The 24245-nt window shown below is 38.2% G+C and overlaps 2 protein-coding genes across 2 annotated transcripts; both read left to right on the plus strand.

Moving 5' to 3' along the window:
- Nucleotides 1-281: 281 nt before the first annotated feature.
- lsm12a (LSM12 homolog a) lies at nucleotides 282-11614 on the plus strand. The gene is made up of 5 exons (XM_052131243.1): nucleotides 282-435; nucleotides 7823-7956; nucleotides 8074-8183; nucleotides 9502-9628; nucleotides 10124-11614. The coding sequence occupies exons 1-5, from the start codon at nucleotides 309-311 to the stop codon at nucleotides 10217-10219; spliced, it is 594 nt and encodes a 197-aa protein (XP_051987203.1). The 5' UTR covers nucleotides 282-308; the 3' UTR covers nucleotides 10220-11614.
- Nucleotides 11615-14159: 2545 nt separating this feature from the next.
- Nucleotides 14160-24245, plus strand: si:ch211-237i5.4 (slit homolog 3 protein). Its single transcript, XM_052131239.1, has 2 exons — nucleotides 14160-14945; nucleotides 22147-24245. Exons 1-2 carry the CDS (start codon nucleotides 14643-14645, stop codon nucleotides 22912-22914), a joined length of 1071 nt encoding a protein of 356 aa, XP_051987199.1. The 5' UTR covers nucleotides 14160-14642; the 3' UTR covers nucleotides 22915-24245.

Raw genomic sequence — 24245 nt, forward strand, 5'->3', positions numbered from 1 at the left:
ATGGGCAGATGTAGTGCACTCAAGCATGTAAAAATTAAGTTCATTTAAGTTCTAAACTTGCGTCTTTTAGGGCTCAAAAACAAATCGTGTGTACAAATCAGGAAGATGAAGTTGTGCAATGAGGGTGTGTAGTACACTGTAATATATTCATGATCTAACTCTACGCCATAGTAAAACGGGCGCGGTTTTATTGCGTCACTTCATTCACTTCGCGGAACGCCCACTCGCGCTTCCATCCACCCATGCTGCTGACGCGTCTGCGCGTGTTTACGTGACGCTACTGCTGCTCCCCTTTCCTAGCGGAGAAGATGGCGGCTCCTGGACCCGGGGAGTATTTCAGTGTCGGGAGCAATGTCTCCTGCCTCACCTGCCTGGGTCAGCGTTTGCAAGGAGAGGTCGTCGCCTTTGACTACCCGTCCAAGATGCTGACTTTGAGTATCCTTTTGCCGCTACGGCTTGTCATTGAATCGTGGGCATCCACAACTACAAGAGGCCTGAGCTGCGGGTATGCCAAAGACATTTTCACAGTTGAAGCGTCCACTCTGTGTTTGCTTCCGTGTTTAGTGCGTGTAGAGTCAGGTGGTGCCGTTTGAATATTCCGATTGGTTACTAGGTTATTACTTGTTTTTTTTTAACACTAACGCCATCTTTTTTAAATGGGAATCACAACGATCCTGTGAGGGATACACTTGTATCTATTCATTGTCATGAACTGTATAACGCTCCTAGATCACATCTGATCCACAACTCATGTTGTCTGGAGTTCTTTGTCACTGAATGTTCTTACAAATGCCGCCGCCCCCACCCCCCAAATTTCTTCGGCCTTTTCAAAAGATGGCGCTGCTGTGAATAAGGTTAAATCCATTCGTTTCAGTTGATCCGGTTCACAACTTCTATTTTTAGAATGGTCCTTGTCGAAAAATCAAACTACTGAAAAGGTCACGATTCCATGTAAATTAAATGGTCAAAAAGTGTGGGAAGCCTGATTTTTAACTCCCTGAACGGCAAGGTTCCGTTTATTCCAGGTCATTGATGAAATATCAGTCATATGAAGCTGATACAGAGTTGAAAGTCACAGAATCATATTAGGAGTGAATGAGAGTGGACAGGCTGTATGTAAACTGCGGCATTGTTGCTCTGCTTTGCAAGATCAGCGCATGCGTGTTCAGGGTGCTTCAGCTAGCCTTGAAGCTAACACCCCAGTTTATCTGACTGCCTACACTGTCAGGCATTAACTGTTCAATGTACACTGAAATATAGCTTTTCGGTCTAATTTGTCATGTACTGTGAAATCTCCCAAGCTAATGTCCAATTTTTGGAGTATTTAAGCCATAAGTTGTTTGTCACAGACATCTCCCTGTGTTTTGCTTGCTAACCTGCTGTACTGGCATTACTGCTCAACATTCAAATGAACATATCAACATTTTTAGCCGACAATCACCTTGACATTGTGTAATAAGTAATCAACAGGTTTCTGGGAATAACTGGGCTTTTGTTGTCAACTTTTCTAGATGTAAGCATAGCCAGATATTGCATTAGATTTCCTGATTATCAAACAATTATCAAATTTAAAGCCACTTAAATCCATTTATTTAGAACGATTGTCTGAATGAGTTATGCTAGTTATCTGTTTTGCATATAATTTCTTCTTTTTGTAACAAACTGTTGGGATTTTGTTGTTTAAATAGCCTTTGATCTGAAATTGCAAAGCAAGACATGAGGAGGCTAATTATCAGTTTTGTCCATATGTGGTTCCTGTTTTTTGTTTTGTTTTTTCTTCCCCTTCTCCTTATGGCATTAGTATGGAGACCCTAGAGGATAGGGTGGGATTTTTTTAAAATTTGGCAAGGCTTTAACCTTCACAGTTCCATGTGTTTTTTCCATTTCAAGAATGTTATCAAAAACAAAGGAATTAGTCCAGATCTATATCCAGATCCTTTCAACAAAGTCTCATTTTCAAGGCACGTTAGTCCCCTCGCCGGACAATTTTGGAAAGGTTTTGGCAGCTATCCACCTTTTTCCTGAACGCAGAAGTGTTCCAAGATTCAACTGTTTTCAAGAGGCACGCTCTGTGTTTAAAGACAGCTGTGACGAGGCTCTTCATTGGGATCATGCGAGGTGACGATGATCTATCTTCCCCTTGTGTGTCATTACATCACATCTTGTATAATAGATTGTTTCTTTACCTCAGATTATGCTAAAAACGCAATTTTACTGTCTTGTATAGGTGATACGCATGCATGTTCTCGAGTTGTTTGACAGGCGATTTCTGTATCTAAAAGGTGATTGGCTGTTTTACTTGTAAGTCGGGTTGACCGTTGGTTGCTGTTGGGTGTTCCAATTTCTCCCATTCATTTTAATAGAAGTGGTCCATCTCTGCTAAATAGGTTCTGTTTTGTCAAGCAGGAAATGTTCATGGAACAATGCCGTCACTTGACATCACCAACAAACAGTCCTTGAAGTGAATATTATAGGCTGTAGTAACTAGGGGTGTAACAGTTCATTCATCTCATGGTTCAGTTTAAGATTCTTTAAACTAAGCCTGAATCAAGAAAAGTTAAGATTGTAAGTTTTATTATTGCTATTATTATTACTTTAAAGACTTGCGCAAAACATTTAAAATCTAGCAATTTATGATCCATCAGAGATGTACTGAGAAAAAAAAAATATTTTTCTAATAATTAGCTTTGCTGAAAGTGTTAAATAATGTTAGATATGCTGCCTACACACAATTACTGATTACATGCATTTAAAATATTTTAAATTAAAGCTGTATTTTTCTAAAATAATATATATTGTAAATATTCTTTACATAAACATACATTTAATGGAAGTGCATGCTTATCAAGTTTAATAATGTCCCTACTTAAATCCTACTCAAATGTACTGATGAAATAAAATCATACATGACATTTGACAAAGTATAGCAGCATTATATGTAGTAGATTAGTTTGTCACTATATTACTACACTAATGGCACTATCATTAAGCCTCTGTAAACTTTAATTTTCTCTCGTCAGAGCAGGCCACTCCATATCTCGCATCAGATGGACAGATCCCTCCTGGCTAAAAGGGCACCTCTCTCTTCTGCTCCCTCTGTTACATTCGCTTACATGGTTTCAGTTCTCGCAGATTCAGTTAGTAATCACATTTTAGTTCTCCATGTGTGCATTGATGCAATTTCCATGTGTACTGTATGCCTGCGTTAGGTAGGCGTAGGACAGCTCTCATATTGGATACAGATGATTGTAAAATATAAAAAAATGGAATGATACTATAAAAAAAAGTCCAATCACCACTATGCATTTCGTCACATTTTTAAACCATGATCTATCGTGCCACAATATACTGTTACACCCCTAGTAGTAACTAAAAATTTTGGTGGAAATAATGGATTTACCATAGTAATATTGTAGTAACCTTGAAAAGTAGGGTAAATATACTGATTTTACAATGCATCACAGTCTTCATTTGATCAATCTTCTCAATATCGATTCATAAATCCCAAGATAAACCTTTCATTCTATGTGCAACCCAGCACTACATTGAGAGGAAATCACTTGCAATGTATAAGGCTATATGGCAAATGTATAGGCTATACACTCACCTAAAGGATTATTAGGAACACCATACTAATACTGTGTTTGACCCCTTTCGCCTTCAGAACTGCCTTAATTCTACGTGGCATTGATTCAACAAGGTGCTGAAAGCATTCTTTAGAAATGTTGGCCCATATTGATAGGATAGCATCTTGCAGTTGATGGAGATTTGTGGGATGCACATCCAGGGCACGAAGCTCCCATTCCACCACATCCCAAAGATACTCTATTGGGTTGAGATTTGGTGACTGTGGGGGCCATTTTAGTACAGTGAACTAATTGTCATGTTCAAGAAACCAATTTGAAATGATTCGAGCTTTGTGACATGGTGCATTATCCTGCTGGAAGTAGCCATCAGAGGATGGGTACATGGTGGCTATAAAGGGATGGACATGGTCAGAAACAATGCTCAGTTAGGCCGTGGCATTTAAACGATGCCCAATTGGCACTAAGGGGCCTAAAGTGTGCCAAGAAAACATCCCCCACACCATTACACCACCACCACCAGCCTGCACAGTGGTAACAAGGCATGATGGATCCATGTTCTCATTCTGTTTACGTCAAATTCTGACTCTACCATCTGAATGTCTCAACAGAAATCGAGACTCATCAGACCAGGCAACATTTTTCCAGTCTTCAACTGTCCAATTTTGGTGAGCTCTTGCAAATTGTAGCCTCTTTTTCCTATTTGTAGTGGAGATGAGTGGTACCCGGTGGGGTCTTCTGCTGTTGTAGCCCATCCGCTTCAAGGTTGTGCGTGTTGTGGCTTCACAAATGCTTTGCTGCATACCTCGGTTGTAACGAGTGGTTATTTCAGGCAAAGTTGCTCTTCTATCAGCTTGAATCAGTCAGCCCATTCTCCTCTGACCTCTAGCACCAACAAGGCATTTTCGCCCACAGGACTGCCGCATACTGGATGTTTTTCCCTTTTCACACCATTCTTTGTAAACCCTAGAAATGGTTTGTGACCATTGGTTTGTGACTAAATGCATTGAAGCAACTGCCATGTGATTGGTTGATTAGATAATTGCATTAATGAGAAATTGAACAGGTGTTCCTAATAATCCTTTAGGTGAGTGTATGTAGGAACTGGCTGGTAAATGATCATATTTCTGTCAGCAGTGATTGTGTAGTGTAGTAATGGAGTATTCAGCAGCGAGATCCTTTTACTGCATGTTGAGATCAGGGATGGACTGGTAGTCTGGCATACCGGCATTTTCCCGATGGGCCGACGCACTTTGTGGCCGATCGGGGGCAGACTGGCCATCGGCAGAACCGAGCGGGCCGTTGAGTCGGACGTCGAATGTGCCGAATGGGCCGCGATAATTTAAAATGAGCCGCCGCGTTATGCATAACAGAAAACAAAACGGCGCCGCAACATATATGTATGTGTGTATATAAACAGTAGAGCTGTTGGAAAAAATTGTTTCAGCGATGCAGAATATTCAAACGATACTGAATCAATTCTCAAAAGAATCAGAACCGATTCTGAGTTCAGTTTAATCACGGCAGAGCAGTGGTGCGCGTCAAAGACAGATGTGAAAACAAAGATGCGAGTTAAGTGCATGCAATAAAGTCAAGTGCACAAACACGATTGTTTGCAGACCAGCTGTATCAAACACATGACCATTTGTTCACGAATGAAACTACAATCCCGAAATTCTTTCACAAACCCATGCACATGGCAACGGGGGAGTTTAGCCAACCAACAACATGAAAGACGAGCTCGCACTCATAATTGCACTGATTTGCGCACAACGGCGGAAAACACAGAAGAAAATAATGATGAGGCAGCGGTTCGGAAGATGTTGATGTTTTAATTTAATCTCTATCACCTGTGCAGGTTAGGAGAAGAGAAGCTGACAGCTGCACGCTCATAGAAGCAGATATATCTCTCATCCTGGACCAGCAACTTCCATTTGTGTTTAAAAATGAAAATGAATAGCATGGGATAGAATAATTTTAAATAATTAAATACTATGAAATGATTTACATTCTTAAACAAAAATATTAATATAATCAGTTGAAGTAATACTATTCAGTGTGTTTTGATGGAGAACCAATATTTTGTTTGTGTTTTAAGAGATTTTTTTTTTAAAAGAAACTGAAAATCTGAGATACTCTTTTAAAATATAGAACCATTTATTTAATCTTGTGGATGTTCCATGTTTTGTTCACAGCTCATACTGGATGTAAAAGGCCAGTTTATATAATGTGACTCATTCTGATTTTTAAAACAGCTGTTAAATAAAAACTGAAATTGATTTTGAAGAAACCGAAAAAAGAAACATATTGAAGGACAAGATGCATTGTGATTAATCGTTACACTTTGAATCGTACTCGAATCATGAGGTGAGTGAAGATTCACACCTCTAATAAATGGTGTCTATAAAAAATATTCACCCCCCCACCCCCCCGAATGTTTTTATATTTTATTTTTATGTTGAATCATAGCGAAATTAATTTGGCTTATTTGACACTAATCAACAGAAAATGTCACATTTACATGTATGCATTTGACAGACGCTTTTATCCAAAGCGACTTACAGTGCACTCATTACAGGGACAATCCCCCCGGAGCAACCTGGAGTTTAGTGCCTTGCTCAAGGACACAATGGTGGTGGCTGTGGGGATTGAACCAGCAACCTTCTGATTAACACTTATGTGCTTTAGCCCACTACGCCACTATCATATCAAAGTCAAAACCCATTTTTATAACAAATATTAAACAAAATATACAAAATACGTATTCACCCCCCTCAAGTCAGTATTTAGTAGATGCACCTTTGGCAGCAGTTACAGCCTTGAACATATGTGGATAGGTCTCCATCAACTTGGCACACCTGGACAATGCAAATGTTCCCCGTTCTTTGCAAAACTTCCTCAGATTGTCAATTAGATTGATGTCTGGACTCTGACTTTAACATTGTAGATTTGAACCCATTCTTGTGTAGCTTTGGCTGTATGCTTGGGATCGTAGTATTACTGTCTCAGTTCTTTTGCAGACTGCATCACGTTTTCCTCCAGAATATCCCTGTGTTTTGCAGCATTAATTTACTCCTCTACCTTCACAAGCCATCCAGTGCCTGATGCAGAGAAGCATCCCTACAGCATGATGCTACCATCACCATGCTTCACAGTGTATTTGTGATTATGTGCAGTGTTTGATTCGCACCTAACATAGTGTCTTGTTTGATGGCCAAAAAGGTATTTTTTGTGGTCTCTTCAGAATAATATTACTTTCTGGCCTGTGCTACTATTGTCATAAATTGTCTGAAAAGTTTAGCCCTCTTTTTGCAAGTTCTCTCTCTTTTGTTTAACAGAAAGCCTATGTCACCTAGAAGCTGTTTAGAAAAGGTTTTTATTATTATAATTTGTATTATTGTTATAAAATGCAATGACAGTAATTTATTTAAAAGTTGCTTAAGTGTCCAAGTACTTTTTGATGACTTGGTGTATAATTAATTGCTCTGTATGAGACTTGATTGTAGTTCAATCTGTTTTCTTAGTTAATGGTCACTGAATGTTCTCATCATCATACTCAGTGCTTTAAACATCAGCTGTGTGGATGTAAATTTTAAATTAATTAATACAACCTGCTGCCGCGTCTGAGCGGACCAAAGCATGGTTACTCATTTCACATGACACAAAGGCACACCAGCAAAGAAAATGCCTGTTTAAATCTAAGAGTGAACAGTTGTCATGATACTAAATTGACTGTTTTTGACACAACAAACTTTACTTGCATTTATAAGTTGTCTTATTTTCTGAAAATATGCGATATACCTCAGAGTATGCATTAAAACACTGGAATTAATTACTGCCATGATTGTATATATACCAATTACACTCTATCAACAGTTGAATATAGGCCATATCTAATTGCACTGTCACTTAAGTGAGCTGCCTCCACCTGGAAGCCTTATGAAACTTATCTCCTTAGTGACAGACAAGCATGTCATTTTATCCTGCCTGTTAACATGAGGAGATCCACAACACTGCAGTGGACATCAATGCACATAAACTGTGGGTTACAGCTGACACTGGGCCTACAGCATTGATCCCACATAATATCCCTGCATGCTTCCTGTCTATGGGCATCTGACTGTCTATTTCTCTCAAAAAACAGCATTCTTCACTGCTGTTTTTTTTTTTTTACTTTCTGTAATCTGTACACTGTTTTAACAATCACGCCAAACAGCTGCCTTGACTGCCATCATCAGAATGTACCCCGTCCAGTGGTAAACCTAATGTCAGCGATGTGGTTTTGGTTAACTTGGCCTACGTGTCAGAGGTGGACATCATCAATGACTGTGCCGAAACTTCTCCCCCTTTAGCATCTCTCAATTTTAACAAGGTAAGCCCAAAATATGGACAGCTTCTGGTAATCAGAGCTTATTACAGTATAATGACTCCATCTTTAGATTAATATTTCTCTTTTTGTTTTGCCTTTGCCATTTTCACATCTGTGTAGCTTGTGAATAGAGCACGGATGGAAAAGGAAGACAAGTTGTCGCAAGCTTACGCGATTAGTGCTGGTGTGTCTGTGGAGGGCCAACAGCTGTTCCAGACCATTCATAAAACGTAAGTGGGACTCAAATTGGAGTGATGTTCACAGATATTGATATGCTCACTTTAATTTGTCTTGCCATTGAGTTGAATTACCCTGGAAGGTCTTTGGACCTTTCCTTCAAGGGTCCTATCTAGAGGTAGATCAGTATATTGGTTTTACAGGTTAATTTGTGCTGATGGTTAGTTTTTGGAACTATCGGTTATTCTCCAAAAATCTAAGATGATAGTTGCAATTAGTATGTGTTATATACACACACGATCAGCCACAACAGTAAAAACCACCTGCATAATACTGTATAGGTCCCCTTCGTGCCGCCAAAACATTGCCCACTTGCATCTCAGAATAGCATTCTGAGGTACTATTCTTCTCACTACAATTGTACAGATCGGTTATCAGAGTTACTGTAGAGTTTGTTTGCTCAAACCAGTCTGGCCATTCTCTGATGACTTCTCTCATCAACAAGGCATTTCCATCCACAGAACTGCCGCTCACTGGATATTTTTTTTGGCACCATTCAGAGTAAAGTCTAAAGACTGTTGTGCGTGAAAGTCCTAGGAGATCAGAAATACTCAAACCAGCCCATCTGGCACAAACAATCATGCCAAGGTCCAAATCACAGAGATCTAAATTTTCCCCAATTCTGATGGTTGATATGAACATTAACTGAACCTCCTGGATGATTGTTAGAGCTAGTGGTGGCGTAGTGGCTAAAGCACAGGGCTGTTAATCAGAAGGCCGTTGGTTCGAACCCCATGGCCACCACCATTGTGCCCTTGAGCAAGGCACTTAACTCCAGGTTGCTCCAGGGGGATTGTCCTTGTAATAATTCCACTGTAAGTCACTTTGGATAAAAGCGTCTGCCAAGTGCATAAATGTAAATGTAGTGCCAGATGGGCTGGAATGAGTATTTCTGTAACTGCTGATCTCCTGGGATTTTCACACACAACACTCTCTAGAATTTTCTCCGAATGGTGCTAAAAGCAAAAAACATCCAGTGAGCGGCAGTTCTGTGGACGGAAATGTCGTGTTGATGAGAGATTTGTATGATGATGCCAAATACTAATAAAGTGTGTGTGTAAACTTCTCAACCACTGGGAATGTAATGAAAGAAATAAAAGCTGAAATAAATAATTATTTCTACTATTATTCAGACATTTCACATTCTTTAAAATAAAGTAGTGATTCTAACTGACCTAACTATTAAATGTCAGGAATTGTGAAAAACTGAGTTTAAATGTATTTGGCTAAGGTTTATGTAAACTTCTTTCTTCTACTGTACCTTGAACAAAATAGATCATCCATTTTCATCCCATTTGTCTTAACCTGCAGCATCAAAGACTGCAAATGGCAGGAGAAAAACATTATAGTGATGGAGGATGTGGTCATCAGTCCTCCTTACCAAGTGGACAACTGTAAAGGCAGAGAGAGCAGCGCTTTGAGCCACGTGCGGAAAATAGTAAGTTGTAATTCTGCATTCCATTTGACTGTTCCTCAAACCTGCTTTGCTCCATTTCAACCCTGCTTAGCAGGATGTTTTATTTTCATTAAATCTATAATAAAACCTTTTTAAGTTTGACAAAATCCTGTGAACATTTTTTTGTCTTGTAGTAGCTTTTAGTGTACCACTAAAAGTTGACGCCATTACTTTTTAGGAGATATTTGCATTTAAAGGTTAATTTTTCTCTTCTGTGAAAAAAATTAAAAAATGTTATGACTCATGTTCGCAGGATTATATTCAAATTTGTGTACATTCAAATGCTGTATATTATGAGACTGACGGATGAGCATTTCGAAATTTCCCACCACAATGACTGAAGCCATACGATTAAATAGTTAATCAAATCCAACTATGAGTTTATTATTTTAACTGCTTGTTCATCATGTTTGGGTGTTATGGTTTTTGTGAGGTGTGCATTTTCTGCTGTGCTGACCCTCTACTCTTCGTCAACAGGTTGAAAAACATTTTCAAGACGTGGAGAGCCAAAAATCAGTGCAGAATTCACAGCAAGCACAACAAACACAGAAGGACTCTGCTTTATCGTCATGAGCTCGGGCTCTGAGAGAGGGAACATTTTGCTGACAAAGGAAGTGTGTTTTTGTTTTAAATTAATATTTTCTGATGTTTTTGTTTTTTTTTACCAATCACAAGGCAAAGGTTGACATAGCTGATACTCAGCATTTTGAGAAGGAATGACGGTCCTACACATCTGAAGAGAACAACTGCTCCCACTGACAAAAGAGGCCAAAAATGGAGTGCTGTCAAAAATATTATTTAATGTACCTCTAGACCCCAATGTACTTGTATCTCCATTCCTTAACTCACCTTCTTGTTCATTTCATTACAACTTGATTAGCCACCAACATTTTACCATTTGAAACTGAAAAATGTGCCACAAAATGTGTGCGAGACTGGAACAAATCTATTTTCTTGAGTTATAAAGCCCCTCATACTATAACTTTTGTTTGATTTCCTTTGTGGTACATGGTTTATTTTTATTTTTGAGCTGTTGACTGATAGGATGCAAGCAAGGGTTGAAGAAGCAGTATGGGAAATTGAATTGCTCTTAACTACCCAACATCTCATTTTCTGAAACTATTTTATTTATTTTATTTATTCTTAAACGAAGGAGAAACACTCTTGAGTACTGTATGCATCCTTTCAGTTTACAAGTAGAACATTGTCTTGTCATTCAGCTCCAGGGGCAGTTGACCATAATGTCAAGAGCCTAGACTAGAGAAATATGTTTGGCAGTATATTTTGTTGTCATTTTCTTCCATATTGGTCCTGTGCTTGCCATTTGAAATACCTCTTCCATAATTGGACCATTTTCTAAGATGCAATTTATGTATATTATCTATATTATTTTCAAACACATCCAAATGAAGTGACAGATAAGAGACTCACACCTCTCTTTGACTTCCACACATTCTTTCATACTCCAACGATGGTCAGTTTTCTTAAGATATGAGACGGCGAAAGACGGCTCATCTTGCTCATCTCTCACGGTAGGACTGATGTCTTCTGAACAGTAGTCTTTGTAATCACCTTTTTGGAAAAAGGAACCATTAAAGTGATATCTTGTCATGTTAAGAGTCTGGGACAGGGAGATATGGGTGGCAGTGGCTCAAAGCCGAAATCCTCCCCATCCTAGCCTTTTGAACCTTGTAGCCTGATGGAGGCTCTAACAATGGCGCCAAGCTGTGACGCGCATCCATGTTGACATACCAGTTTATATCACTGTGTGTTAACAGGGTTGCTGTTCACCTATAGGTTTTTATTTTTTAATAGCAATGAAGAAATAAAGAAAAATCTGACTTTTTCCATTTATATTATATGAACAAATGAACTTATTCCTGTTTACCTTGTTGCTTATCTTTATTACTACCTATCCGTATTTGATTTAAAAAAAATCTGCAACAGTCTCATGAACGCCTAGTAAAAATATTTTATAATTATAATATATTGTAAATTGGTTGTAAACTCAATTTTTTCCAGTCCCAATGAGTAGGCTATACCAGTTACAGAATATACCTTGGTGGGTCCCATTATCACAGGGTCTGGATGATTTTTAATGACCATTTCTTAAACTTTAGCCATTTTTGAATATTTCATTACTTACTTGAAATGACAGTTTCTCAGGTTTTCCTACAAATTAAATTTATAAAAGGTTAACTAGCCATAGCAACAACTCAATTAATGGACTCATGGTCCACTGGGTTTCAGACACTGCTTCTTCAATAGTAACACTATACACTTCCATGATCACATGTAATGGAGAAAGGAAAGTTAGTGACTCATTGTTTTCTCTAAAAATCAAAGGGGATCCCTTGCCATTGTGTAATGTGAATTTAATATCTATGGTCAAAACAAGCACTTGACTGAATGATTGATGTTGAGAAGATTTTCCATTATTCACACACAAACGTATGCATTATTGAAGCACACGTGGTCTCGTATTTCTGCCCCCGGCCCTCTTGACACAAATGGGTTGTGTTGACGTGAAGTTGGGGCACTTTAGTTTGCAGGGAAGGTTAGCCCAAAACATACTTGTTGAGATTAGAATATAGACCTTATTCATAGTAGTGCTGTGTGTTATTTTTGACAGGAATGAAAATGAGGCTGTGAGGGACAGGCTTTACATTTTTAATGACAAGAACTATAAAGCTCCCAATCAATTTTTTCAAATTTTTCACAACCCATGTTTTCCACTGAAAAGTGTTCATCAGCAGAATGATTAAAATACTTTAGGCAACAGTACAACCCCTTGAAAAGACTAAATCTGAAAGTCAAAAATTAAATATGGTGCCATCCTTGATTTTTGACTGGAATGACGTACAGGCTCTTCGATGGGCTGTGCTGTAATTTAAAGTGTTTTTGGATCATTCTGCTGACAAAACATTGCAAAAATGTCTTTCCAAGGACATTCAGTAGGCCTACACTATAAACTCCAGACCACATGAGTTGTTTTAAATCAGATGGGATCTAGGAGCTTTATACAGCTTTGTTCTGTGCCTGCCATTGAAGATGTGGTGAATCTGTCCCTCACAGCCTCATTTTCATTCATGCCAAAAATCAAAGGTGGTGCTATTGTGAATGAGGTCTCTCGGCAGTATTTTGAAGGCCAGTATTGCACCTTTAGTTTAAAATGTTACACGTCAAAATAAGAAAAAATCTAGTAGTGTTTAGTTTGTAAACTAATCTGTGTTTTTGAAAGATTTTTTTAAGTGAACCAATAATTTTCATTCACTTTCATTTTTTCTGTTGTGAATGACTTTCTAATGAATCAGTTTAGACGGTGATTCAATGACTCATTCATTACAATAAAGACGCTCTGTAATCGACACCGACTGTCTAAAAGCTGTAATCTCCAGTAACGGTCACTGAACGAAGCTAAACTTTGTGTTGAATGGATTCAAAAGACTCTTCACTGAGATGAGCTTGTGAATAAGGAAAAAAGGAAACTTTGGCGGTAAGTGCGTAGAATCAGCACGTGTTTTGAAAATCCTCTCAAGACAGGACATTCTAAAACAGTTAATGTGAAAAATGCTTGTTCACCCAAAAATAAAGTTTCTCATAATTTACTCACTCTCATGCCATGTATGACTTTCTTTTGCAGAACACAAATTAAGATTTTTAGAAGAATATCTCAGCTCTGTAGGTCCATACAAGGCAAGTGAATGGTGATCAGACAGCTCCAAAAATCATATAAAGGAAACAGAATTTATCAATAAGACTTCAGTGGTTCAATCCATGTCTTCAGAATATATGTGATAGGGGTGAGAAACATAAAAATGTAAGTCCTTTTTTTTTACTCTCCAAATATCCACTTTTACATCTGAAAATCACATGTGATGCCTGTTTAGTTTCACTTTCACACCTGAAAGTTAAAGAATTTGACACTAAGTTCTGATCACCATTCACTTGCATTGTATGGACCTACAGAGCTGAGATATTTTTCTAAACTCTTTGTGTTCTGCTTAAGAAAGTCATGCACATCTGTAATGGCATGAGGGTGAGTAAATGTCGAGAGAATTTTCATTTTTGGACGAACTATCCCTTTAATGTATTAAATCAGTGGTATTTGAAGACTAAATTCGCACCTTATTGAAGATTCATATTAGGCTATACTGTATACAGGCTAGCAGATAAACCCAGAATCTGTTCCAGGAATATACGACATAATTATGTGTTATGTAAGAAATGTATTAAAGGTGCTTTGGGAAAGTTGGTATCGACGACTAATTTAAAAACAATTATTTTGATGGAGATTGTTGCGTGTTATTGAACTATTGCAGTGGACAATGTGAAATTGAATATAAACTTGATAGAGAGAGACAGAGAGAGGGAAACTGATAATACAGGGTAAGGTTATGCTAGGACAGCGGTTGTTTACAAAGCCGCGGATTATGCCCAGATGTGACAGAGCGGATATAATGCGCATGCGTTCCTGAGCGCGCTGGCGCATCGTTTTAGTGACTGAACCGCGTATAGAGAAAGTTGCTGTTTTGACAAAACTGCGTTTTACGTATATTTACGGGATATAAAGAACTAAACGATTACTCCTAAACGTCTTAATGGTAATACTAGCAGTACTACTGTTGCAGTGGTGTAATTTTCCTTTCCAAAAACAGTAAGTTCTCCTCTTGTAATTGTGTTGCTGCGTGTTGAGTCTTTCGAAAATAGAGAGAAAGGAGTCACATATGGCTTTAAGGCGATTAAATGCTCCGGACTGATGGCATTTCAATTGCACATTAGACTGCGAATATTCTAGTCATCTGTACAAGCTCTAGCCGGTCATTTGATTTTTACTTTTTTTCCATTTGCAGTGCATTTCCTAAAATATCTACTGAGCGTATCACCATATTATTGTTTTATTTTTTTATGGTAACGTCAATGCGTTTATGATCACCGAGATCTCTCCCGTAGAAAACTGACGATCCGTTCATTTGACGCAGATACCTGGGCATCAATGTTACGCTTTGCAGATCGCCAGATCATGTTGCTGTCCATCGCGTTGCTTCTACTCTTTCTGTCTCCATCGAGGAGTTCAAGGCTGTGTAGTCACATCTGCCAGTGCTATGAGCACTCAGACTTGGTGGATTGCCATGCCAGGGGTTTTGAGGATGTGCCTCATGGACTTCCTCATGGCACCTGGCTTCTGGACCTGGGAGGAAACAAGTTTACGGAGATCCGGAGTCGAGCTTTCGCTGGCCTTTGGTCTCTTCGCATTCTCGTGCTGTCGGACTGTAGCATCCAGCATCTACAAACACACGTAAGCGCACTCATTCAATCCACACAGTCTGTGGTCCAAAATTCTGTCATTTGGGAGTTGCATTGTCAAGTCTTGATCTCAATATACTGCAGAGTTGCCAACATAAAGGAATATTGGTTCAATACAAGTTAAGCTCAATCTGAGCCTAACTGAATTACTGAAATTAATGCAAAAGTTCATTAATTTCAGTAATTAAACTTAAAAGGTGAAACTAATATATTATATAGACTCATTACAAGCAAAGTAAGATATTTCAAGCCTTTATTTGATATAAGTTTGATGATTATGACTTACAGCTTATGAAAACCCCAAATTCAGAATCTCAGAAAATTAGAATATTACATGAAATCAATAAAAAAAAAAAGGATTTTAAATACAGAAATGTCGGCCCTCTGAAAAGTATAATCATGCATATGTACTCAGTACTTGGTTTGGGCCCCTTTTGCATTAATTACTGCCTCAATGCGGCGTGGCATGGATGCTATCAGCCTGTGGCACTGCTGAGGTGTTATGGAAGACCAAGATGCTTCAATAGCGGCCTTCAGCTCATCTGCATTGTTTGGTCTCATGCCTCTCATCTTTCTCTTGGCAATGCCCCATAGATTCTCTATGGGGTTCAGGTCAGGTGAGTTTGCTGGCCAATCAAGCACAGTAATACCATGGTCATTGAACCAGGTTTTGGTACTTTTGGCAGTGTGGGCGGGTGCCAAGTCCTGCTGGAAAATGAAGTCAGCATCTCCATAAAGCTTGTCTGCTGAAGGAAGCATGAAGTGCTCTAAAATGTCCCGGTAGGCGGCTGCGTTGACTCTGGACTTAATAAAGCACAGTGGACCAACACCAGCCGATGACATGGCTCCCCAAACCAACACAGACTGTGGAAACTTCACACTGGACTTCAAGCATCTTGGATTGTGTGCCTCTCCATTCTTCCTCCAGACTCTGGGACCTTGGTTTCCAAATGAGATGCAAAATTTGCTCTCATCAGAAAAGAGGACTTTGGACCACTGAGCAACAGACCAGTTCTTTTTTTCTTTAGCCCAGGTAAGACGTTTGACATTTGAAGCCCATGTCCAGGACCCGTCTGTGTGTGGTGGCTCTTGATGCAGTAACTCCAGCCTCAGTCCACTCCTTGTGAAGCTCCCCCACACATTTGAATGGCCTTTTCCTGACAATCCTCTCCAGGCTACGGTCATCCCTGCTGCTTGTGCACCTTTTTCTTCCACACTTTTCCCTTCCACTTAACTTTCTATTAATGTGCTTTGATACAGCACTTTAAGAACATCCAACTTCTTTTGCAATTACCTTTTGAGGCTTTCCCTCCTTGTGGAGGGTGTCAATGATGGTTTTCTGCACAACTGTCAGGTCAGCAGTCTTCCCCATGATTGTGAATTCAACTGAACCAGACTGAGAGACCATTTAAAGGCTCAGGAACCCTTTGCAGGTGTTTAGCTGATTAGAGTGTGACACTTTATTGATCTGAAGCCTGGAGACATCGACAGGTGTCACCGCTTGGGATCCAGAATTGGGAGGGAAAGACCAAGAGGGATCATAGTCAAGTTTTCTAATTACAATACTAGAGACATTGTTTACAGGGTGAAAAAACGACTAAAGGGATCAACACCTAAGATGTACATCATGGAGAGCTTAACTGCGAAGCGGGCCAAACTACTGGACGATCTGCGGAAAAAGTATAAGGATAAACTTGCAGCCAACTGGACCCAGGACGGACGCTTGTATTTATTGACCAAATCAGATCAGAGGCACGTCTTAAACAAGCTGTCTGATGCCAAAAAACTGCGTCTATAATCCTGGGTTGTGTAACGACTAGTTGACCATAAATTATGTGAGTAAATGTATATCCTTGCACTGACTTGTTGGCTCTGATCCAGCAAAAGTTATAGCTGGGTTTTTCTTTTCTTTTCTTTTCTTTTCTTTTTTTTTTTTTTTTTTTGTATTTGGTGATAAAGGGTAAACTTATTTCCGATCGAGAGATGGATTTTTTAGGTTTTAAATGGGGTTTAAAATGTTCAAAAAGTTTCACTATGGGATCTCAACCATTTTTTAATACAGACATTTCATGGGGTTTGATGAATTGATTGCCTTTAGGAATCAGGAAGTACTTGACCACCATTGCTTTGAAAAACTCAGATGTAAATGTGTCTTGCCTGAAAACTTAGTAGAGTTTGATAAACTTCCTTTTTCTTTATTACATCTTAACACCAGAAGCCTAATAAAGCATCATAATGACTTACTATCTCTCCTAGCTAGTATAGATCATAAGTTTAATATTATCGGATGTAGTGAAACCTGGATAAATGAGCGGTCTTATCTGAACACACTTAACATGGACGGCTATGTGCTGTATAATAAAAATAGATCAAGGAGACCGGGTGGGGGTGTGTGCTTATATGCCAACATACAGCAGAGTGTAACTGTTCGGGATGACCTACTTTTGGATGATGGGCTATCAGATTCCTTATTTATTGAAATACATAATGGAAATATGAAAAGTTTAATTGTTGGAATAATCTACCGACCTCCTGACTCTGACTTAAATTGTTTCTTGACCAAACTGGATGAAATACTAAGTAGCATCAATTACATGAATAAACATTGTTTTATTCTTGGCTGACTTTAACATCAATTTAGCTAAAGATGATGGTGCTGAAAAATGATTTCTTAAACTGTTTGTATTCTTCTAATTTTTTTCCAACTATAAGCTCATATACGAGAGTAACAGAAACAACTAAGTCTACTATTGATAATATTATTACAAATATAAATGTCTATTTTGACTCAGGTGTAATTATATCAGACATCACAGATCATTTTCCAATTGTACTTTTCATAGACATGGATACTAAGACCAGGAAACAACAAAAGAATACATTACCTTTTAAAAAAAGCATAAAAGTATTATCAGGACAATACTTAGATAAATTGCTGAGCAATCTTAGGCATAAAACATGGGATTCTGTATTTAGCTGGAATACTCCGGAAGAAGCCTATAGTGCTTTTATCAATGAATTAACCAACAGTATAAATATCACAATACCGGAAAAATTTGTTAAAGGAGATAGAAGCAATGAAAATACTTGGCTTACAAAGGGAATCCTAAAATCAATTAAAAGAAAAAATAAGCTCTACAAATGCTATATTAAAAATCCAACAAATGAAAATAAAGAAAAATATTTTATATTCAGAAATAAACTTACAAAGTTAATACTGAATAAGGAAGCGGAATTACTACACTGATTTAATTAAGGCTTCTCATGGTGATCAAAAGCGTTGCTGGAGAGTACTAAATACTGTGCTTAGCCGGAATCAAAAAGCAACTGTCCTTCCAGAAATCAATGTCAAATATAATGATAACCACTACCTTAATGATGACGATCTCGCTAAAAGTTTTAACAACTATTTTACTTCTATAGGTGTGACTCTTTCGAAATCTATAAATCCTCCAGGGGGAGCTTCGTACCAACAATATTTAAAAGGAAATTATCTGAATTCTTTTTTTCTAACACCTACCGACAAAATGGAAGTTCGGAAAATTATTATGAATATGGAAAGCTCTTATACTGCTGGTGTGGATGATATTTGTAGCAAGATTGTTAAATCTATTGCAGATGAAATTCTAGAGCCACTTGTCTATTGTATAAACCTCTCTCTATCTCATGGAGTAGTACCAAAAATGACAAAAATTGCAAAAGTTATACCAATTTATAAATCTGGTGGAAAAAATAACTTACAAAATTATCGACCTATATCTATTTTACCAACGTTTTCCAAGGTATTTGAGAGGGTTGTGTACAACAGACTTAGTGGTTATCTGGATAAAATGAATATACTCATCCCATCTCAATACGGATTTAGGAAAAAGAGCTCTACCTGTTTGGCAATGCTGGATCTCATTGAAAAAATCAACGACACTATAGATAATGGTGAGATTGGTATTGGTCTATTCTTAGATCTATCAAAAGCCTTCGACACCATTGATTTAGAAATTCTAATTGGGAAATTGCAACACTATGGTGTCAGAGGGAAGGCACTCTGCTGGTTCAAAAGTTACCTGCTTGATAGGGAGCAATTTGTGCAAATTAACAATAGTTATTCAGAATGCACAGGTACCGTTTGTGGTGTCCCCCAGGGCTCCATATTAGGTCCACTTCTTTTATTTTGTATGTAAATGACATTATAAGTTCAACAAATCTTTTTCATCAGGTTATCTTTGCAGATGACACTAATCTTTTTTGTCTCATAAAAATCCAGATATTTTACAAAAGCTTGTTAATGAGGAATTAGTTAAAGTAGATAGTTGGTTTACATGTAACAAATTATCAGTGAATGTATCTAAAACCAAATTTATTATATTTCGTTCAAATAGAAGCCGGGTAAACATTGAAAGGATACAAATTAAAATACATAACAAAGTAATTGAAAGAGTAGAGAACATCAAATTTTTAGGTATTTATTTAGATGAGTTCTTAAACTTTAAACAACATATCGAGAGTTTAACAAAAGAATTGTCAAAATATGTTGGTCTGTTCTATAAATTGAGATATGATCTTCCTTTTATTGCTCTTCTAACACTGTACCGGTCCCTTTTTGAATCACATCTAAATTATTGTAATATTATATGGTGTAACACGTATCCAAGCCATCTTGAAAAATTGCAGATCCTACAGAAGAAAGTTATACGTGTAATATCATGGGCAAAGCATGATGCTCCCTCTGATCCGCTTTTTTATAGGTATAAGCTTTTGAAGCTCGCTGAGTGCAACAGTTTTCAAAATGCTTGTATTATGTATAATGTAGTTTATAAATTGCATCCAAAACTTTGCCATCTCATTCCAGTTACCTCATCTATTCATGACCACAACACTAGAAGGAGAACCTTATTACGAGGGAAAAAGCATAAGCTGAAGTGTACCAGCTTTAGTATAACATGTAGGGGTCCTGGGATCTGGAATGAGATTGACAATTCTATAAAGGAACTACCTTCTCTCGATATATTTAAAAAGTATCTTAAACACAAATTGTTACAACATTATGCATGATAGACCCCACAAGGCTGAAGGTTTCATTCATATTTATTAATGTATCTGGCTTTCTCGAATACCCTACTATCGGATTTTGTTTGAGGGTTGGATGAGATGCGTGATATATGCTGGTTGGGGGGTGGATATTTTGTGGTGAATGGTGTTGTTGTTTGTTGTGGATGGGTACTGGGTGGGTGGATTATTTTGTGATGTTATTAGTACTAATTATGTGTCTTTAAGGGCCCTATTTATAAGCCAGGACTTGGCTTCTGGGAGGTCCTTTTCTTTTACAGAATGGTTCTTTAAATCTGTAAACATGAATTTGTTGTGTTCTGTGAATGAATGAATGAAATGAAATAACTTTGAGCCTACAATACTGAACCTTTTCACAATATTCTAATTTTCTGAGATTCTGAATTTGGGGTTTTCATAAGCTGTAAGCCATAATCATCAAAATTATATCAAATAAAGGCTTGAAATATTTTACTTTGCTTGTAATGAGTCTATATAATATATTAGTTTCACCTTTTAAGTTGAATTACTGAAATTAATGAACTTTTGCACGATATTCTAATTTTTCGAGTTTCACCTGTATATATATATATATATATATATATATATATATATATATATATATATATATATATATAAACTAAAATCCGGGTTATACCGTGATACACTTACTATGGAAGTCAATGGGGGCCAAACTGTAAACGTTAAAATACTCACTGTTTCAAAAGTATAGCCACAAGATGTAAACAATAAGTGTGTCAACATGATTTTAGTGTGATAAAATTGCTTCTAAAATTTTCTGTGTGAATCCAGGGCACCTGAGACTCGTAGTGACGGATTAATTGACAGCTGCTGTCAGACTCTATGTTATTATTATTCCTCACACGGTCGCAAGACGACATGTACATGAATCTGGCGTGGTGAGCTGGAACCTGCTTACGTCAGCTGTCACCGCTTACGTCACGAAGTACCGCAACAGCCAATAGGAAAATTCAACTGCAGTAGCCACCGTTCAACCTGAAGAGGGCAGCACTCAGACGTTTTTACACCATATATTGTAGAATTAAAACACTTTATACACAAATGTCAAAAAAATTACTTGAATCAATGACCAGTACTAATAAAGCCCCATGCTTACAGATCATTAACTAAAAAAAAGTTGGTTTAGGGTTTAGTTACCCTTTAATGATCCAGATTCAGGGACTAAAACTAAATGTTTTTCATTTTGGTTTGTTCTGAGCAGAAACAGTAATTTTTGTCTTCCGGCTTTGGCTTTCTACAGACTTCTTACCAAACAGTAACCAGTTAGAACAAAATAAAATAATGGTTTATAACGTTCATTTTAAAATGACAGTACTTTGTGCTAAGGGTTTGTGATTTACCCGTTGCAGTGTTTCCAGATCTCACAAGATAAACAAGGCACTTATTTGGGAAAAACAAGCTACAATTAGGGACTTGCCTCATCCAAAATAAGCACAAAAAATATCCCATTTGGGGGAATATTCAGGATAGAGGTCATAGCAAGCAAAGTATACAGTAGCCTATATAAAGTAGCCTAACGTCTTTTCAATAAATGTATTCTCACTAATAAATATCCCCAAAATATGATAAATATTTAAAATATAAATTTGGCAACTTAAAATCAATTAATAGCCTAAATTTCTCTCTCCTATTTGAACTAAACCTCACCTTTTGCTGGCCAAACTTCTTTTTTTTTTTACACTGATTTGTTTCAGTCAACAGGAAGTGCTGTAGTTTCAAATATTTAATGTGACAAAGCTTTTGGCTTCATAAAACAAATTATAGGAACAAAATTTGGCCAAGGATTTGGTTTCTGGTTGCGATCTGCAAAAAAAATCAATCTTGTTCCTTTTCGGTTTTCATTCTCGTTCCTTGAACCGTTTATAGTCCCTCTCAAGGTTATCCCAGGTCGAGATTTGAGAATTTTCCAAAGATTATATTGTGCATGCTTCAATGGAAGCAATTTTATCTGAGGAGTTAACATGGCCACAAATTTGCTCACATTTTATTAGTGACCTTGAAACAGCGCAGTGCAATAGTGTAATTTCACCTCATAAGTTCTTAAAACTTGTAAAATGTGATTATAGATCCAATGTGGTCTCAGATATTTGTGTCAATTTCCCCTGCAGGCATTCTACTCTCTCTCCTTTTTGGAGAAGCTGGACATGAGCCGTAACAATCTCACTCTGATACCTCCTAATTTCTCAGAGAGTCTGTCTGCCCTCCGTGAATTACGACTCGACCACAATGCGCTGGTGCTGCTGAAGTCCCCAGGCCTAGAACATCTTGAGAACCTTGAGAAGCTGGACCTCAGTCACAATAGTATCTACTCCCTGGAACCTGGCGCATTCCGTGGCCTGTCCCGCCTGCGCCACCTTTACCTGCAAGGAAACCGTCTGTCTGTAGTGCGGCATGGATCTCTTACCATGCTACCTGGGCTAGAGGTGCTGCTCTTGGGGAGCAACAACATTTCTCGGATTGCGGTAAATGCACTAGCACCACTGCACAGTCTGTCTCTGTTGGGCTTGGAAGGGAATCATCTGGAACACCTGAATTTTAAGACCTTCTTGAGCTTGCACACAGCTGCTACACACCTGCAGTTGGCTGGGAACCCCTGGAACTGTGACTGCGACCTGCACCGTGTCTTCAGCAAGCTGCTCAGTGTACGCCATCTCCACGTGGACGACTATCACAATGTAACCTGTCGGGAGCCCTGGCAGCTTGCCGGAGCCTCTTTGGCATGGGTGGACAGCCAGTTGTGTGTGGCTGAGACCGTTACTGTGTTGGTCATCACTGTTACTGTGATTGTGACCGTCTTTGGTGCTTTAATCATGGCAGAGAAAAAACGAAAGAAGAGAAAATACTGGGAGAGTGAGGGGGAATCACAAGAACAATGAGCTGATTTTACAAGATGCTTCTCTCTCATGAAAACCAGCAGCCCTGCTTTGGCGTCCCTTCCCCAACAAAGAGTAAACACAGGTTGAATGGAACTTTATAGTTATAGATGGAAGGAACTGGTCTGGTATCATCAGTTCATTTGAACCCAGTTCAAACTAGGTTGATGAGGTAATGGAGTTGGAAGGTTGCAAATTGTCCATGGACAGAAGCTGGTAGAACAGCATCATATTATCTTGTTATCATGAACACAAATTATTGACCGGTTTCAGTGACATCACTTAATACTCACAGTCGCCATATTTGTGGCCAACATTGGGAGGTAACAATGGCGGAGAATGGAAAAACACCCATGAAAAGATATCCTGAACAAACATAAAAAATTGCTTTTGATCCATGGCAAGCCTCAAGAAAGGTTCACACAGGTCTGAAGACAGCACAAATATAGCCATTTAAATATATTCTATTCCACGATTCATTTCCGTACGCTGGTGAGTCTGATGTGTGACCGATGACACTGGTGATATACCAACCAGTACATCACTGTAAACTCTCATTCAGAAGTTACAACTGTTTTGTGTTGTTTTCAGGTCTGATTTGGTCACAATATTACAAAACGTCTGCGATGATCCCATTTGTATGAATGTAAGAGCTGCTTTTAACTCCTGAAGAAGACTTTTATTGCTTCTCAGAATGCAGCACTTTGAAGGTATATGGAATATTGGTCACAAACATGGCTGCGCGGTCATACGGGGAAGTCACAGGAAACAGGTCAATGGGGGGGGGGGGCGCTCAGATACGGTTTGTTGTCTCAATTCATTATTATTTTTTTTAGTCCTGAAAATTCTGTCAACTCAAGCTCATGTCATTCCAAACACATGACTTTCTTTTTTATGCAAAGCACAAATGGACAACTCTTAATGATTATTCCGGTCCGTCTTGTCAACACAATGGCAGTCAATAGGGACTTGAAAATAATAGACCCAAAAGCATCATAATATTCCATGCGACTTGTTCATCATATTCTGGTCAAGTCTTTTGAAGTCTTATTTGAAATCTTGACATCCGTTGTATGTTTGTGAATGCTATGAGAGAAGCTATTTTAGCATGATAAATGTCCCAACACAAATGGATTAAGCAAAGCTGACAAGAAACTTTTTAGTTGAATAAACTCAGTCCATTTAAGTTCCCTTGGTTACATGGGATTTATTTAGTAATATGAACATGAGAGGATTGAGTAAAACTGAAAATATTGAAACATCTACAAACCACTGTCTTGTTTCAGGGCCGGCTCTGGCCACATTGATGCCCTACGCAGAGTTCTGCGATCGTT

The sequence above is a fragment of the Xyrauchen texanus genome, chromosome 8 (genome assembly GCF_025860055.1).
Source record: "Xyrauchen texanus isolate HMW12.3.18 chromosome 8, RBS_HiC_50CHRs, whole genome shotgun sequence".
Classification (NCBI taxonomy): Eukaryota; Metazoa; Chordata; class Actinopteri; order Cypriniformes; family Catostomidae; genus Xyrauchen; species Xyrauchen texanus.